The 18,508-nt window shown below is 44.0% G+C and overlaps 1 protein-coding gene across 1 annotated transcript in view; it reads left to right on the forward strand.

Annotated features, from left to right (window-relative positions):
* Positions 1 to 18,508, forward strand: part of CSMD2 (CUB and Sushi multiple domains 2) — a 653,863-nt gene that overhangs the window by 562,378 nt on the left and 72,977 nt on the right. Inside the window, 3 exon segments of the mRNA XM_055082266.1 lie at positions 2,541 to 2,729; positions 5,146 to 5,292; positions 7,905 to 8,093. Coding sequence (XP_054938241.1) covers positions 2,541 to 2,729; positions 5,146 to 5,292; positions 7,905 to 8,093 — 525 coding nt within the window.

Genomic DNA, 18,508 nt, shown 5'->3' on the forward strand with positions numbered 1-18,508 from the left:
TGGACTTGATTGACTATTTCCTTTCCCATGTTAGGGAAGTTTTCAACTATAAGCTCTTCAAATATTTTCTCAGACCCTTTCTATTTCTCTTCTTCTTCTGGGACCCCTATAATTCGGATGTTGGTGCATTTAATATTGTCCCAGAGGTCTCTGAGACTGTCCTCAATTCTTTTCATTCTTTTTTCTTTATTCTGCTCTGTGGCAGTTATTTCCACTATTTTATCTTCCAGGTCACTTATCCGTTCTTCTGCCTCAGTTATTCTGCTATTGATCCCTTCTAGAGAATTTTTAAGTTCATTTATTGTGTTGTTCCTCATTGTTTGTTTGCTCTTTAGTTCTTCTAGGTCCTTGTTAAACGTTTCTTGTATTTTCTCCATTCTGCTTCCAAGATTTTAGATCATCTTTACTATCATTACTATGAATTCTTTCTCAGGCAGAATGCCCATTTCCTCTTCATTTGTTTGGTCTGGTGGTTTTTTACCTTGCTCCTTCATCTGCTGCATATTTCTCTGTCTTCTCATTTTGTTTAACTTACTGTGTTTGGGGTCTCTTTTTTGCAGGCTGCAGGTTTGTAGTTCCTGTTGTTTTTGGTGTCTGCCCCCAGTGGGTGAGTTTGGTTCAGTGGCTTGTGTAGGCTTCCTGGTGGAGGGGACTGCTGCCTGTCTTCTGGTGGGTGGGGTTGGATCTTTTCTTTCTCATGGGCAGGGCCACGTCTGGTGATGTGTTTAGGCACGTCTATGAACGTAGTATGACTTTAGGCAGCCTGTGTGCTAATGGGTGGGTTTGTGTTCCTGTCTTGTTAGTTGTTTGGCATGGGGCATCCAACACTGGAGCTTGCTGGCTGTTGGGGGGATCTGGGTCTTAGCATTGAGATGGAGATCTCTGGGAGAGCTCTCGCTGATTGATATTACATGGGGCCAAGAGGTCTCTGGTGGTCCAATGTCCTGAACTCGGCTCTCCCACCTCAGAGGATCAGGCCTGACACTCGGCCAGAACACCAAGACCCTGTCAGCCACACGGCTCTGGGAGCTCAGGCAAAGTCGCCAGGAATCATCTCCAAATGTTAAAGACTTTCAGCTTACTAACCAAGAGGAAATGCCTGACCTTTCATTTTTGTTGATGGTTTCCTTTGCTGTGCCAAAACTTTTTAGTTTGATGTGGTCCCATTTGCTTATTTTTGCTTTTGTTGTCCTTGCCTGAGGAGACAGATCCAAAAAAATATTGCTAAGACTGATTTCAAAGAGTATACTACCTATGTTTTATTCTAGGAGTTTTATGGTTTCAGATCTTAGATTTAAGTCTTTAATCCAGTTTGAGTTTATTTTTGTATATGATGTGAGAAAATGGTCTAGTTTTATTCTTTTACATGTAGCTGTCCAGTTTTCCCAACATCACTTCTTGAAGAGACTGTCTTTTCCCCATTGCCTCTTCTATGATAGATTAATTGCCCACATATGTGTGGACTTATTTCTCTCTATTCTGTTCCATTGATCTATGTGTCACTTTTTGTGCCAGCACTATACTGTTTTGATTACTGTAGCTTTGTAGTATAGTTTGAAGTCAGGAAGCATGATAACTCCAGCTTTGTTGTTCTTTCTCAAGATTGCTTTGGCTATTCAGGGTCTTTTGTGCTTCCATACAAATTTTGAAGTTATTTGTTCTAGTTCTGTGAAAAATGCCATGGGTGTTTTGATAAGGATTGCATTGAATCTGTAGATTGCTTTAGGAAGTATGGACATTTTAATAATAGTAATTCTTCCAACCTATGAACACAGAATATCTTTCTATTTATTTGTTTCATCTTCAATTTCTTTCTAGATATCTTAGTATTACTAATCAGGTCACAGCCATGCTCTGCTGTTTCCTTCTGTTCCTGGTGTAATTATCATCATCATCTCTATAATTTATGGAGGCATGCCATACATATATTATTTAGTATAATATGGTAATATATTATATTATAATATATAATCTTAATATATAATTATATTAAATAATATATAATTATATAGCATTTTGTGCAATACAACAGCCCTGTAAGGTAGGTGTTATCTTTTTGGGTTGGAGATGGTGAAGCTATTGCACAGAAAGGAAATAATTTGTTCAAGACCACAAGTAGTAAGTGACAGAGGTGGACTATAAATCCAGGTGTGTTTGACTCAAAATCCCATGGGCTTACCTCCACCCTATACTCTCCTTGTACAAATCAAACTCATTTAGCTCTTGGATTTGAGGATGTCTTACAGTTATCTGTATGTACGTATCATCCCCACCTGCTCCAGAGCCCATATCTGAGCTAAGAAGTGATTCCAACCAACTGACCAAGCCTGAGTCTCAGCAATATAGTAACATTGACACAGAATCTGAGACCAACTCATGCCATGGAGCAGTGAAATGATGGGTATTGGAGTCTTGCTTGAATATGCTCAAATACCGTCTGGTTTTCCAATGGTTGTCTTCTTCACCAGGGAAAAGGGAATGTGTTGGCACTCGTTCCATCTCCATCCCATGTACCTGGTATTTCTCTTTCTTTCTCGAAGTGCACTGCCCAACGAATGAGCTTCTGACGGACTCCACAGGTGTGATCCTGAGTCAGAGCTACCCGGGAAGCTATCCCCAGTTCCAGACCTGCTCTTGGCTGGTGAGAGTGGAGCCTGAATATAACATCACCCTCACAGTGGAGTACTTTCTCAGTGAGAAGCAATATGATGAGTTTGAGATCTTTGATGGTAAGTAAATCAAATTGTTCCCTGCTACAGGTAGCACAGACTGGCTTCAAAACCCCAGGAGTCTATGATGCAGCCTCCCAATTAGGACTTTCCAGATGCTCCACACAAGGTCTTTCCCTACCACAGAAACTCCAGTACCATGGAAGCTGATGAGTTGTATGAGCAGGGCTGCTCATGTTAACAGCCTAGACCTGCTACAGCACCCTTTCTTTAATCTAGCCACCACTCAAAGCTAGCCCCTTGAATGTCAACCAATAAATGGGTCATAGAAGTACTCCCAAGTGAAGAGTATGCTGCTTCCAAAACCCAAAGAGGTCTACCAAACACTGTGCTTCTTTCTTGGTGGTAGGAGGGGAAAGGTGCAATAACCTGCTCTTTAATTTGGAGGATATGTCTCAGCATGCCGCAGACCACAGGACCCTAAAAAATTCACCTGACTCTTTGTAGGGTTCCTCTCTTACCCTTTGGAGCGTGTGTCTTGCAAAGGCATCTACACTAATTGTCCCTTCTGGCACATCAGATCCAATTAATACAACGTCATCGATATAGTAAATCAATACGCTGTATTCTGCAGGATGTCCAGATGGTCCACATCTCTTCATACTACATTATGACAGAGCAGGAGAATTAACATAGCTCTGGAGCAAGACCATGGATGTATACTGTTGTCTCTCTCATGTAAATGCAAATTGCTTACAATCCTCCTTTCTGGTGGGTATAGAAAAGGATGCATTGCTTAGATCAATAACTGCATTTCATACAACCAAAGCTATGATAATCTGCTCTAATGAATATACTACATCTGGCATAGCTACTGCAGTTGAGGCTACTACTGGGTTAAGTTTTGGGGACAAGACTCCATTTCTTACCAATCCCATCCCTCATATAACCCTGTTGTAACAAAGGAGCCATGATAGTGCTTTGGGTCCCAGGTATCAGCATCAATACACACACTCTGTATACAAGTCTTCCAAATATCCAGACATTCCGTTTTCCCCAATATTCAGTTCCCTGAATTAATAGTGGTGGGTCTTTTGGTATAAAGACTCGGGAATCACTACCATATCCAACTGGTGTTATTTTGCAGGCTCCTTTTTCATAAGGACCCAGCCCCTCCTTCAGCCAAAGTATTCTGGAGTAAGAAACGAAACCTGGCTCAAGTCTCCAAATTACTCCAGGGATTGGAACTTTCTACACCCTTCTGCTTATATATTCATGATCTGTTTTGTTCATATGTTCATTTTTTTTGGCCGCCCATCTATCTTGCCCTTAGGAATATCATGCTATGTCAGCCATCTCCATAGATCCTGCAGGTCAGGCCCTCCTGGCTGCCATCCCAATCTTGCTGCCCATTTTAGTAATTATGCCAACCAGTGCTTCTGCCTGGCCTCTGTATTTAGGCTCCTTTCCTCCCCATCAATACTAGGAAGCCCAGCTTGGTGACAGCCTCTCCTCCCATCAGTTTCCACCTACAGAGGACAGCCAATTCTCAGGTTGTTGATGATGTTCGTCCTCACCCCCTCAGCAGTGCATTCCTTATTGCTTTAGGAACTGGTGAGTCCCCCAGATCCTCCCGAAGGACACGGTCAGCTGGTGGGTGTACTGGTCTAATACAGCAGACCTATCCCAGCATGCCATTCCTCTGAGCCATTTGACCCCTTCCTTCATAGTTTGTCACAGCAGTTCTGATGGCTCTCCTTTGTTTAATGTGGTCTATTACTTTTGCCAGGCTCCCAAGAGCTGTCTCGGCAGCATATGAGAACCATCACTCAGGGCTCTTTCCAGGATAATAAATCCTGTGTTTTGGATTATCTAGCTTTGTACTCTGCCTCCCTTGAATCAGCACCCTTGGGATGCACTTCCTCTCTCCTCTAAGGAGGAGAGAAAGAAGAGGGGGGCCTTTCTGGAAGAGCCTTGGAAGGGACCATTGGGGAGCTATGTTATTTATGACATTGAGACATGATGATGTTTTCCTCTAGCTTTATTGCTATCTATTCATTCATAAATATTTTTTCTATGTGGCAGGGACTGAACTGTTTTTAGTATGCACAAGTAGGATGGTGAGATAGAAAATGTTCCCAGGTTGAAAACCAGATCTTCTTTTAACCCGGTTCCTTGACTGTGGGCAAGTCCCAGGATGGCAAATAGATGTCTTCTCACCTGCCAACTGCTGTGTGTCGTCAGGGACTTCTTGGATCCCTGCTTTAGGGCTCAGGAGGGGAGAGCACCTAGAGCGAAGCCTGTGGATACTGAGCGAGGAGTAGATGGGCCAGTGATGGTGCTGGGTTACCATCCCAAATCTTCACGTCTTCACTTGAGGAGGGGAAAATCGGAGGTGGTTACATTAAAGGTATCACATCTAGTATCTCTGATAGCTGTGATAGTCTGTAATCCGGTGTCCACACTCTCCTCCCAGGTCCCTCAGGACAAAGTCCTCTGCTGAAAGCCCTCAGTGGGAATTACTCAGCTCCCCTGATTGTCACCAGCTCAAGCAACTCTGTGTACCTGCGCTGGTCGTCTGACCATGCCTACAATCGGAAGGGCTTTAAGATTCGGTATGCAGGTGAGTAAAACATAAAGACTCATGAGAAGGGCCACAACCCCTGAGCCCCTTACGTTTCTCACCCAGAACAATAAGCCATGGGCCATATCCTCATGCCTGGCCGAGCTCCTCCACGGGCCTGGGGACTGGCAGCCTTTGTCCTGCTCGTAGGCACTCTCTCCTCTAGCTGCACAGTGTCCTTGACATTTTCCCATCTCCCCTTTCTCTCTACCTCTCCCCACTTTTAAGCTCTTCCCTCTTTCTGCTTATACTGCCAGCCTGCGTCTTTTGGATAAGTTTATTGTATGTGACCTGATAAGGCCTATAGGTGGTCCTGTCCCTAACACTGTTGAAATGTTAATAAAAGGTCCTTTAAACCAAAAAACCCTAAGATGTGGGTCCCCAACTGGCAAATATTAGACAAGCAGCAAACGATGGGTTATATTCCAAGTCCAGGAGCCTCTTCTGCTCTGCAAGCCATATCTCACAGGCAGAGTCAGATCGAGGGCCAATCCAACCGGATAGCTGACCAGCCAGCCATCTACAAGGAGCACAAAAATATCCTTGGAAATAAAATGAGATGGAGAAAATCAAAGTTATCTGAACTCCCATCACGGGCATTGCTGTCTGTCGCTGGAAAGAAAATTTGGAAAGCTGCTTGCTGCCCATCCTGCAGGGCAGTGGGTCTGTTGAACTGCTGGCTGGCTCTGTGAGCTCAGGAGCAGAAATGAATTACTTAAGACCATGGCGAGTTCCACCAGGCGCCAGTCCCCCTGCAGCACTCTTTCCCCTGGCTGCATTTAGCCTGAGTTCCAAACAAACGTTGGACAAATTTTCAAAGAATATTGGTTAGAAGGGATGTCAGATATACATATTATAGCCTGAGTTGCCCCTTGTCTCAGTCCAACTCTTCTCATGGGCTGCCGACTTGGAAGACCAACCCAAACTTAGCGGGCTATCGAAGTCTTAAGAAACTCTTAGGTATGGCTTTGGAGGGGGGACCAACCAGATGAAGCTGAGGGGAGCCTGGGAAGAGAAGGAGCTTTACTATCTCAGCATCCATTTCCTCTGCAAAGTGGACCCCAAATTCCTTCCCCCCACGCACACAAGAAGGAGGGTACCTTCACGCCCCCCAGGGTCGGCAGTCGACTCTGTCACACAGCCTCTTCAGGCCTCGGTTTCCTCCTGATGGAAAAGAAACCTTAAGCCATCTGTCAGGGAGGGTCAGGCTGAGATCCTAGAAGCTACTAACACAAAAGAGAACTAAAGCAATTTAGCAGCATTTCACTATGCTAGTTGCTAAACTCTGAACTAAAAGCCATTAAGGAGTTGTGCTTCCCTTGATGTTTTTAAAGATTAATCACATGTTTGTGGGTAATGAGTCAGTTAGAATTACAACACATACGCCACATAGAAAGTGAATTAATTACCTGGTGAAACAATGAGGCCTTAATGGAAATACAGTAGAGTCGTGTACTTTGCACATGCCTCTATCACTGTGACTATGTATATTTTATAACTGAGGTTCTTGTTCTTGACCGAGGTAGACTTGTAGATACCACGTAAACAGGACACAGGTGGCAAAGCAGAAGTAAGGAAGCGTTTCTGGTGATCACGTAAGAGGCCAGAGGACCATATACTGTGGGGAGGATGCAGGAAGGGTCCTGTCATCTTCATCCTACCTTGATCCCATGCCAGGGACTCTTAGAGCAGATGAATGGGCTTGCTCTCTGTGCTCCTTTGGTTATCCCTCTTTCCCGGCCTCACAGAACTTCCCCCGAGCATCCCTGGCAGAGGTTTTTATTGCCAAGTTCTCTAAGGCTGGGGTTTTTGTCTGTTCTCTTCACTGTTGTATTCCCAGCACTGAGAACAGCACCTGGCATATAATAGACACTCGCTATCTGTCTGTTGAATAAATGAATGAAATAAGTTGAAGCCAGATGTTGAGGGGGAATTAGGACTGTGGCTTTGATGCCCTGGGTTGCCACAGGTCTCTCTCCCCCCATCCTCCACACACAACAGAAAGCAGGACAGGGACCATTTACTGAGCACTGAGTGCCCTGCACTGAGCTGGGGGCTTTACAGACACGATCCCATTTAAATTGTCCCAAAACCTATGAGGGAGGCATTGCCAATTGCACCACACAGGTGAGGAAAGCGGAGCTGAAAACACCTCAGTGATTTGTCCCAAGTCACAGAACTGTGGAAAGGGGGGAGAGGGACTTGAGCGCAGCCCTGACTCCAGAGGCCTCGCCCCTGCGGTCACACCCTTCTGGAACCAACCCCACTGGGTTCTATTTTCTGTGTCCCTTTGGGATATGGTGGGATTCGAGAGCCTGAACTCAGCTGCACAACTAGTGCTGCCTCCAGGTACAAAGGGGACCGAGTGCTTCATGGAGCTGTTTTTTTCTTCTGTTTTCTTCTCTTTCCTTTCCTTTTTTTCCTTTCTTTTCTTCTTTTCTTTGGCTTTCCTAAACTGGCTGCTTTTCAGTATCAACTTCCTCACTAGCAGTGGACCCGGCAGTGGTGAAGATAGGGAAAGAGAGGGAGAAGCAAGGGGGCGGGGCCTGCATGAAGGACCACCTCTGTCTTCCCGCTGTGTGTGGTCACCTGACCCTCATCTTGTTGTCCAGCTCCCTACTGCAGCCTGCCCAGGGCTCCACTCCATGGCTTCCTTCTGGGCCAGACCAGCACCCAGCCTGGAGGCTCCATCCACTTCGGCTGCAACGCCGGCTACCGGTTGGTGGGACACAGCATGGCCATTTGCACCCGGCACCCCCAGGGCTACCACCTATGGAGCGAGGCCATTCCTCTCTGTCAAGGTGAGAAGCAGGTGGGAAAAGGGTGACAGGTGGCTTGGGTCCTACCTGCAACTTGGGCTTGTCCCAGGACCAATCACTTCCAAATGTGGGCTTCCTCATAGATAATTAATTCATTCTTTCAGCAAACATGTACTGAGGATCCGTAATATCTGAAGCCCTGGGGATAGACAGATGTGTAAAACACAGTGTCAGTGTTTTCAGAGCAGGGAGGGAGATGGATATGTAGCCACAAAAATGCCAAATGACAGAGGAAGGAAGTGCTATATCAGGAACGCAAACAGTACTGTGGGAGCCCAAGGTTAAGAGGGGACCTACCTGCTCCTGTTACAGCTAGGGGTCTTCCAGAAGAGGGGTTGCTTGGGCTCATAGAACAAGGAAAGTTGAGGGCCAGGCATTGGCAAGGAAAACATTCTAGGCAACAGCAAAAGTATTTGCAAAACCACAGACTCTGAGAGAGATCACAAAATATGCAAAGCAGTTGGCTGAAGTGCCAGGTCAGGTGGGAGGAGACCAGGGGTAGAGGGAAGCAGGGCGAACAGTGACCATCACCTACTCAGTCATCAGCGATCAAGCACGTGATGTATACCAGGAAGTCTGCATGCATCGCTTTTGATCATTTATGGGATTTTATTTTCCTTAAAGTAATATACATTCAGACTAGAAATCTTTAGAAGAAAAAAGAAACTATAGATAATGCCAAAGAAAAAGTGAAAATAACCTATAACCCCATCAACTGAAATCACTGCTGTTAACATTTCCTTTGGTCGTTCATATATTGTTTATAAAAATGGCATTATTAAAAAAAAAGGCATTATTGGTGTACAAAGCTTTTCATATTTTGTTAGCATCTATCACATGATTAAATACACTTGGTCATCAATATTTGCAATGGTTGTGTAGCATTATGGAAAAACTGTCATTTATTCAAGTATCATCCTATTGTTGGTCAATTGACTTTCTGTATTTTTTGCTACTATAAACAGTGCTGCTGTTAAAATCCTTATAATTCCGTCTTTGGGACCATCCATATTTATTTCCTTAAAATAAATTCCCAGAAATGAGATTATTGAATCATACCTATACAAAGTCTACAGCTTTTGATACTCGTTGCCATCCAGAAAGTTTGTCTTCACTTATACCTCCACCAGCAGATTGTTGTCTTTCCTCTCAGATTCTCAACATTATATACTGCATTTTAAAAAAGAAAGAAAAAATTTACCAATTATATAGACAAAAACAAGAAATCACTTAAGGTTGAGGTTCTTGTGTTTTGGTTCCCAGCATGGTGACGTACTTTTTAAGTGACATCTGTCATCTCTGACTCTCACAACCTTCTCGGGCCTGTGCCTGAGCTTTCTCAAAGAACAGAAGCGGTGCATCATTGATATTCTCTTTGATGCTTTAAGCAAAGTTCACAGAGAACTGATTGTCCGCAAACGGCAAACGCCTTTTGGCTTCAGTTTCCATTTTTCTAACTGTATCCACACAGACAAGTCTTTTCCCCAAAGTTCTAGTTGGAAGCAACCAGGCCTCTCACCTCTATCTTTTTTTTTTTTTTTTTTGCCGTACCGGGGCCTCTCACTGTTGTGGCCTCTCCCGTTGCGGAGCACAGGCTCCAGACGCGCAGGCTCAGCTCAGCGGCCATGGCTCAGGGGCCCAGCCGCTCCGCGGCATGTGGGATCTTCCCGGACCGGGGCACGAACCCGCGTCCCCTGCATCGGCAGGCGGACTCTCAACCACTGCGCCACCAGGGAAGCCCCTCACCTCTATCTTTTGTCACTTCCCAAAACCAAGCTCTGTCCACTCATCCCCACACTGCTGTGTGCTGCTTCTCCCCAGCCCCAGCCCCAGCCCAAGTTCCTCTCCGATGCCCTCCCTCTCTGCCATTCCCTCCGTGCTCTCGTGGAATCCTGGTTCCATGGCCAACAAGTGTACACCCTCAGTCACCGCCCAGAAGGCTCTCTTCACTTCCTTCCTCCACGGAGACTGTGGCTCTCCTCGGAGAACACAGATGCTGTGGCCCTTTTCAGGGGAGGGTGCTCATCCCCTATTTCCCACAGAACCCGGGACGAAAGGCCTGGCCTGCTTCCCTTTCCCTGCTGCTGCTTTCCAAACCATGACTTCTCCACTGACAAACACAGCACATTGGAGAGTCTATGCATCCTAATGCTTTCTCTCTCCTTCCCCTGCCCGTTCTTTCACTACACATTCTCTCCCTCAGAGGCCTCATTCCACCACAAGCTTTCAGGTACTTTGTGATTCTCCCCCCTCCTCTCCTACCCACGGGAGGTGTCCCTCTGGGTTTGGGGGACTGTGGTGTGTGATGGAGATCACTAGACAGCCTGGTAGTCTCTCAGGCTAAGAGGTTACCTTCTGTCCTCTCAGTTATCCAAGAGAGAAGGGCCAGGGAGGGGCAGTGAGATGAGCTGCCTTTGGCACCTTTCAATCTGAACACTCTCTCTCTCCAGCTCTGGGACACTTCCATCTATGATCATTCCATCCCCTCCACTTTCTCTGTTTTCTTTTCCTGCAACCCAGACCTGCTGGACCTCCTGGGCTGATTCCCTGTATTTCCAGTCCTTTTCTCTCTCATTTTCAGTCTCTGTCTTTTTGGTCTATATTCTGGGAAATTTCATTTACTTTTCATTTTGTCGACTAAAGAAAATGCACAGCCTAAAAGTTGAGAATTATGTTTTATTTGGAAGAATTAAGCCCGGAAGATATAGCATCTGTTAGACCCACTGAGGGGACTCAGAGACCAGAAATAAGGCTTCCCAGACCAGTTTTTGTTTGTCTGTTTTAAATTAAAGGAGTTCTTAGGTTAACCATTATATATCTTTTTCCACCTTCTAATTTGTTTCCCCCACCCCCAAAGGTACCAACGAAACAGCTCTTTATAATGAAAGTTCTCTAAAAATTGATCAATTTAGAAGTTCCTCCAATTTAAAGGATCCATAATCTGGCCATTAATGAGATATATGTAAATAGTGGACTCAAACCAATAAGGCGCAAGAGGCATCCCCATAAGAAAGTGTGAAGGATGTAGCCTTCACAAGATCTAGAAAGTTTACTCCCAAAAACAGTCTAAGAAAGTAAAGATCTTCACTGTACAGGCTGATGCAACAAAGGTTAAGACAGCAAAAGCCCCTGAGAGCTGGCACAGAAGACTGCTCAGAATCCCAGTCTGTCTGATTGCCACATGTGTATCCTATGTGCACCTTCCAGATGGCAGAGACCAATTTTTGAAAACACACACACACACACACAAAACACCTAAGAAGATCAGGTGGAAGATTTACACCTCAAAGACACAGGAAGAGAAATGCCCCCTAGAAGAGCTTTTGTTTTTTTAAGGTCAGAATTCTGAAAAGATGTTTTATCAAGCCGGCTTTTTTTTAACTGCATACACAATAAAAGAGCCCCATATTGGCCATTTTAGGTTGAGATCTCCTTTAATATAATTTTCCCAATTAATTAGGTACTTGCAAGTGTAAGACATGAATCTGGCTGGGGTGTTAGCTGGAGTTTGGCTTTCTGATGCCCCTCGTTTTTCTGTTTGAGACTCTATTTCCCACTTTAAAGCTGAATTTGTTGAGGATAAAAGTTACTAGTGAAATTGTGTGGTGGGGCAATGTGCTGCCTATGAGCTTAATTCCTCTAGGTTTCCCCCCTAGAGTTGTTTCAGCTCCTCTTCATGTCTCGGGTTCTCCCTCCCGAGCACTGTGGGTGCTCAGATCACAGAATGGCCGGTTCTTATTCGTGCAGAGGAAGTTGTTTAATTAAAATGAGTTGGTTTCCCTGTTAGCAAGTCCAAGCTCGCTCTGCTCGCCCCACGACAGGCCAGTAAATCAGGAGACGAGGTGCTGAGGCAACAATACGATTTTATTCGGAAGGTTGGCAGCCTGAGAAGATGTTGGACCAGGGTCTCCAAAAAACCATCTTACGGGGTCTGGATGTCAGTTCCTTTTATAGAATCAGAGAGGGAAGTAAAGCAAAAAGGGCCATCAGTCTTGCAAAACATCTCCTGGAATGGCCAGCCTCGGGGAGGGGATGTGTTCATTTCTTCTTTCTCGCAGCCATTCACAGGTGGGCAGGGTTCCCTGAGGCAGGCCATGATGAACGATTATAATAACAAAAGCAACAAAAAGCAAAGGCTAAAGTCAAAGAAAGAGATCCAACATGGAGTCAAAATTGGCTCTTCCCTGTTACAGTTCCCCACTGTGAATGTGCATTCCACAATCTTGTGGAAAAAGGGGTAACAACCATTCTAACTGCTCTGTCAGATGGATCTTTCTGGGAGTGTCCGCCATCGGTGCCAGTGTTCCAAATGATGAGATTGGTCTTCTTTTGTTCCTCTTTGGAAGTGTCTGCTTTACACCTGTAGACTTAAAAAATATTCACAACGTAGAAAGTTGAGAGTTATCGGGAATTTTGAGGTCTTCAAGCCTGGGAGGCCACATCTCAAGTTAAAAACTTTAGCCCAGTGTCTGGGCTCACTGAAATCATTCCTTTGATATGTACCACAGCTACCTGGGGTCTGTATCCTGTATTTTCACATTCTGAGTTTCTTCATGGCTCACCGTAGGAAATGGCTGCAATCTGATGCCTGCTAGATGGCAGGTATTCTTCTCCTTCCTGAGTTTCCTCAGGGTTCACCTGCTGACGTTGGAGGGCTGCAGTCTCTGGTGACTGATCCTTTCCTCTTGGTCAGGAATTTGACCAATATTTGGGAGACATGTCTTGATCAAATTTTGTCCCACAGTGCTGGGAGGCTCATCCCAGGTCAGGTAAAAATTGTTGATATGCCACTCCAGGTGCTAATTTTTGGATTAGGCCCTATTGATAATTAAAGATTCTCTGGATCCTCTGTCTAATTATGATCAGGAGACATTTCCCCTTGTTGCTTCTTCCCATACGTAGAATCACACTATTACAATTATTTTATGTTATAAACGTGAGAAGTTTTGCTGGGGGCCTGGTTACACACTAGGCACTGTAAGAGACAACAATCTTATGAAATAGACGGGATATAAGTAATGCAGCTAGTAACATTGACAAAGACATAGTGCAGCAGGGACACACAAAGCACAAACAATTTGGAAACAAAGAACAAATTAAAACGATTAGTATAACTAGTTGTAATTCCAGTTCCAATAACGAGTGACCAAAGGAACCATAACTGATTTAATGAGCCATCCACAGTTTCACTGTACTGGCCATGCATACTTAGACATGCATGGCTTAATCTTTGAGATAAGCATATGCTCCTGGCAGGATCAACCAGGTAGAGAGAAAAAGATAAATGTTTCATCTTTGTTTACAAAGGCATACTTTATCAACTTGTTGTAGGTCATAGCATAAGAGAAAAGGTTTTTTTCTGAAAAACAAAGATTAAAGCCAGTATATTTCCCAAAGGCATAAAGTTATAAATCATATTTACCAGTTCATTCAGTCCCATATTTACTAGTTCATTGATTAATTCCTGTTGATCCGGTTGAAGTTATCACATTTTCCATTAGTTTTGTCATTTGTCACCCAATCCAGTGATATTATCTGAAGGCTATCAGAAACTTATATTTGTCAAAAAGTTCCTTTTTATGAGTCTTCTTGAAAATCCTCATTTTGTTAAAGCATCAGGACAAAACTTAAAATAGCATGGTTAAAGATTTGAGTACAATGCAAATAGCAGGAAACGGATATTTCTGTGACATATAACATTTTAGAATAACTAGAATTATGATTGATAACATATCAGGACATCATATCAGGTGTTAGAGATTCCATATAAATTTTGGAATATCTGTATTAAATATTCTATAACCTAAGGTTCATCTCCAATCACTTGACAATGTTTTTGAAGTAATTTAACATACCAAATAAACTTAGTTTGACATTCCTCTCTGAGATGTCTCAGAGATGCTGTTTCTGAAGTATCCCAGAGTCAGCTGGAGACTAAAAGGCTTTAGTCAGATTTTGATATTTGGGAAGTTTGTTAAAAATATCAAAAATGTTTTAAAACACAACAGGATCATAGGTCACTGTGAAACAATACTTATTCATTTAACCAAAGTCACAAAACGATTAAAAGAAAACAAATACGGATCACCTAAGGGCACAGAGACTCATACAATCTGTTATCAAAAAGGAGCACTTCTAACAGAGAGAGAGAGAGATCAAATTCGTCTTGTATTAGCTTACTTAACAGAATCCATTTACTTAGTTAACTTCAATCTAAATTTAGTTAATCCTGACCTTGTATAAAACTTTCTCAGTAAAATGTAATTCCATTCTTCATACCTTCTTAACTGAAAGCACACATTCTACCATACTGAAATGTTTTATTATTTCCAGTAGCTTTAATTATATATTTAAATTAGAATCCCCGACTCTTAAAAACCTTAATTTCTAGTGAAAACCAAGAGATAAGTAATAGTTACCAAAATCTGGAGAAACTATTTTAGATGATTTTTAGAACATAATTATTCTTATAGAGTTTACCTAAAAGCTCTTATCTCGTTTCCATTTACTTTAAAGTTTCATCATATCAAGTTATTTCTCTTGCTGACAAATTTGCAACAGGTATAACAAGATTTTATTTAACTTCTATTAAACCTAGGTGCAGTGAAAGTATTATACTTAATGTTGATGGCTCTAAAGACATGTCTATATTAATTAGATCAACAAACAAACATTAATACCAGGTATTAATTTAATACTAAATATTTCCCAGTCCACGTGAACCTGAAAACTCATTTATCTTAATTTCTCTTGTATTTAGAATTGTTTGGTTTGTAAGCACTTACTTTTCTTTAAGCCAATTAAATAGAGATCATTTACAGATTAACCTCAGCAATGTTATCCGAAGACAAAGACACATACAAACACACAAACAAACAGAGAGACATCATAGCTCTCATTTCAAAATTTCAGCCCTGAGTCGGGTACAGCAATGTAAAATAAAACCCATCAATTTACAAAAGAGGTTGGATTAAAATTGGGTTTCTGGCAGATGGAACAAATCAAGCTCACTTGTCTAGATGGCTAAACCCTTTTTACTAATATTTATGGAAAACAGGTTCTAAATTACTTTACCATCTTTTTCAAAATTTGCATTTTAAAAAGATGGCAGAGTTAGACCAGAGAAGACCAGATAGGACATTTGCATCTCAAAGATACAGGCAAGTTTCTTCTAGGATGACTTTGTTTCCCCTTTGTTGGTCTCTGAGCAGACAAAGCCATTACAGTCTTTCGGGCCTTTTTCATATTTCTCTGGGTATATTGAAAACCGAATAAGCCAATTGGAACAAATCGTTCATTGGAGTCTGAGGACCAGCAGTTGCTTTCTGAATTTTGCCCCTGATGTCTGGGGCAGACGGGGCCATGAAATGCATAGCCAGAGGGCCTGTGCCTCAGGGAAGGAGAGGTCCACATCTGTTCGGGATCCATGGCCCTGTAGGGTGAGGTCCCCTCGTTGGCATTCTGAGGTTGTAAGAACGAATGGTTTTGTACTTCTCCAGAAACTCCCTTCACCGGGATAGGCTGAGAAGTTTTTTGTGCCACCTTGGTGTTTACCACAGAATATGTGGCACCCATATCTATAAGAAAGTCAATCAACTTGTTCCCCACTGTCAAAGTTACCAGGGGCTCCTTAGGGGAAATTAGAACTGGACGCCTCAAGTCTAAGGGAGTCCCCTGGCCTCTTACAGGATATCAGCACAAGGGAAATTGCCCTGCTGCAGAAGTGGCTCCCAGTCCAAATTGGGTGCTCTATCGGGTCTTAGATGGTGATACTAAACCAGGTTCCTGTGCTCCAGGGGTTACTATAGAAACTGCTATTTGATCCTCATGGGTAGGTGAACCAGGAGGCAGTGAATATGTTGGCAGCATGGGGGTGGGGGGGGGTGCAGGTGGAACACCTGCCAATGCAGCCTGCTCAGCCACTGGGGGAGCTGGATAGGCTGGAGGGGGGGTTACGTTTTGAAATAACATGTCCCCACTCTCATTTTCTCCCTCTTCCCCCTGTAGAATAGGTTCCTTCTTAGGTTTTCTTTCAGATCGCTGCACCATAAGGTGGCAGCCCTCTGACTCCTTTTCCTCCTGATGCAATAACATAAATGCTTCTACATACGGAATCTCATCTCTTTTCCCTGCTCTTTTGCAAAACACTTCTAACTGCGAGATCGTATAATTGAGTGAGCCATTCAGGGGCCATCGTTCTTCTGATCCTAACATATATTGGGTCCACACCCTAATACAAGAGTATATCATGTCTTTCTTAGTCATAGGCTCACGGCTATGTTTTGCCCATTTATCTAATATACGCCTCAAAGGGCTCTCTCTCGGGATACATGGAGTATTTCCCATTTTTATAAGTTTGATAACACCAAAACACAAAAGACGCAGACAGATTCCAACACAAAAGGCACAAATTCTAGCATCGATGCACGCAAAACCAAAACAAAACCAAGACCAAAACCAACGAACTAGTTCCCAAATCAGGGAGACTTACCCTACAAAACCAACGAACTAGTTCCCAACGGACCAGTTCCCCAAATCAGGTACAGTCCAACAACAATTCCCAACAGGGTACCCCAACCGAATTGGCTTGTCCCATAGAGGAAAAGCCCAAACAGAGGGGGGAATATGTTCCCTGTGTGCACGCCAGAGCGACTTACCCTCCAAAATCGAGTCCGTCGACTCGTAGAAGTTTGTCAGTTCCTTGCTTCAACTGCCGAGTGCTGGGGTAGCCCGTGCTGCTTCAGGGAACTTTGAAGGGAAGATCCTCAGGACAAATGATCCTGGCAGCTGCTAGGGCCTCGCCCCGATATTCCCCAACGGGGACCTGCTAGCCACGAGCAGCACGGCTCCCAGCTGGCTCAGCCAAATATGTTACCGAGTCCAAGCTCGCTCTGCTCGCCGCACAACTGGCCAATAAATCGGGAGGCGAGGCGCTGAGGCAAGGAATACGACTTTATTCGGAAAGTCGGCAGACCGAGAAGATGGCGGACTAGGGTCCCCAAAAAACCATCTTATCAGAGTCTGGATGCCAATTCCTTTTATAGAATCAGAGAGGGAAGTAAAGTAAAATGACAGAATAGAGCGGAAGAGGCGGGGAGGAAGTAAAGTAAGAAGGGCCATCAGTCTTGCAAAACATCTCCTGGAATGGCCAGCCTCGGGGAGGGGAAGTGTTCACTTCTTCTTTCTCGCAGCCATTCACAGGTGGGCGGGGTTCCCTGAGAGAGGCCGTGATGTATGATTATAAGAACGAAAGCAACGAAAAGCAGAGGCTAAAGTCAAAGAAACAGATCCAACATGGAGTCAAAATTGGCTCTTCCCTGTTGCATCCCCGTGGGACCACTGCACAGCGTGAGGACTTGCCTCCACCACTCCTGCAAGTTTCTCAGTTGCCTGAGAAAGCCCCTCTCGGCCAGGAGGAGATGTCCCTTCTTCGGAGCTAAAAGCTCTCACGTAATATTTTCACTTTTATCCCAACACGTTCTCGTACAGGCAGCTGATCTGAGGGAAAACGTCAGGTCAGCCTCCTTCCTGACCACTCAGCCCAGACCACTCAGCGTCTTTCGACTGAGCAAATCCCAGTGTCTTTCAACTGGGCTCTCCTAGTATCTTTCAAATGCGGAGCCAGGTACCTGTTAGACACCCCACCAAATAAAACTCAGGATCTTCAACCAATAATCAGGAGCTCCAAGAACCAGGAGAGGTTTATCTGAATTTGTCTGGATTCTCCGAGGAGGCGGATGGGCGCCAGAGGCCTCTGCTGGTCCAGATTCCAGATCCTCGTAGGTAGAGTCCTCGTAGGTAGAGTTCAGGTGAAGGAGAGAAGTCTGCTCTAGGTCCCTCCGTCAGTCACCAAAACTGTCGACTGAAAAAAAAATGCACAACCTTGTCGACAAAAATTAATCAATAGTCAATCTGTGAAAGAAGTGGAAAATTGTATTCGAGCCAAATTTGAGGATTATAACTCAGAAACAGCATCTCAGAAAGCTCTGAGAACTGTTCCACCCGTTAGACGTCAAAGTTATATAAGTTTTTAAAGCAGAGGGCTCTACGTTAAATGACGTATTATTGACAGTTTACACAATCCAGACCTAAATGTCATCGTGGCCCCTTACAAGATCAAGAGGAATGTTATCTTTTAAGGGGTTGCCTTGTTGATGGTAGGAGAATGTTGCTCTTTATGGTTGAGCAGGTATGTCTGACAATGGGGGAGGTTTGCTCGAGACCTAAGGCAGATACACGATGCACATTAGGCAGGGAGAGGAGGCCAAAGGGCAGAGAAAATTTTTTGTTTAAGTTTTTCTTGTCTTGCATAAAATATGAATTTTATTTCACAGCCTAAAAGTTGAGAATTATGTTTTTATTCAACAGACTTAAGGCCAGAAGACAGCCTCTCAGAT

This window comes from Physeter macrocephalus, chromosome 3 (assembly GCF_002837175.3).
Source record: "Physeter macrocephalus isolate SW-GA chromosome 3, ASM283717v5, whole genome shotgun sequence".
NCBI classification, from domain to species: Eukaryota; Metazoa; Chordata; class Mammalia; order Artiodactyla; family Physeteridae; genus Physeter; species Physeter macrocephalus.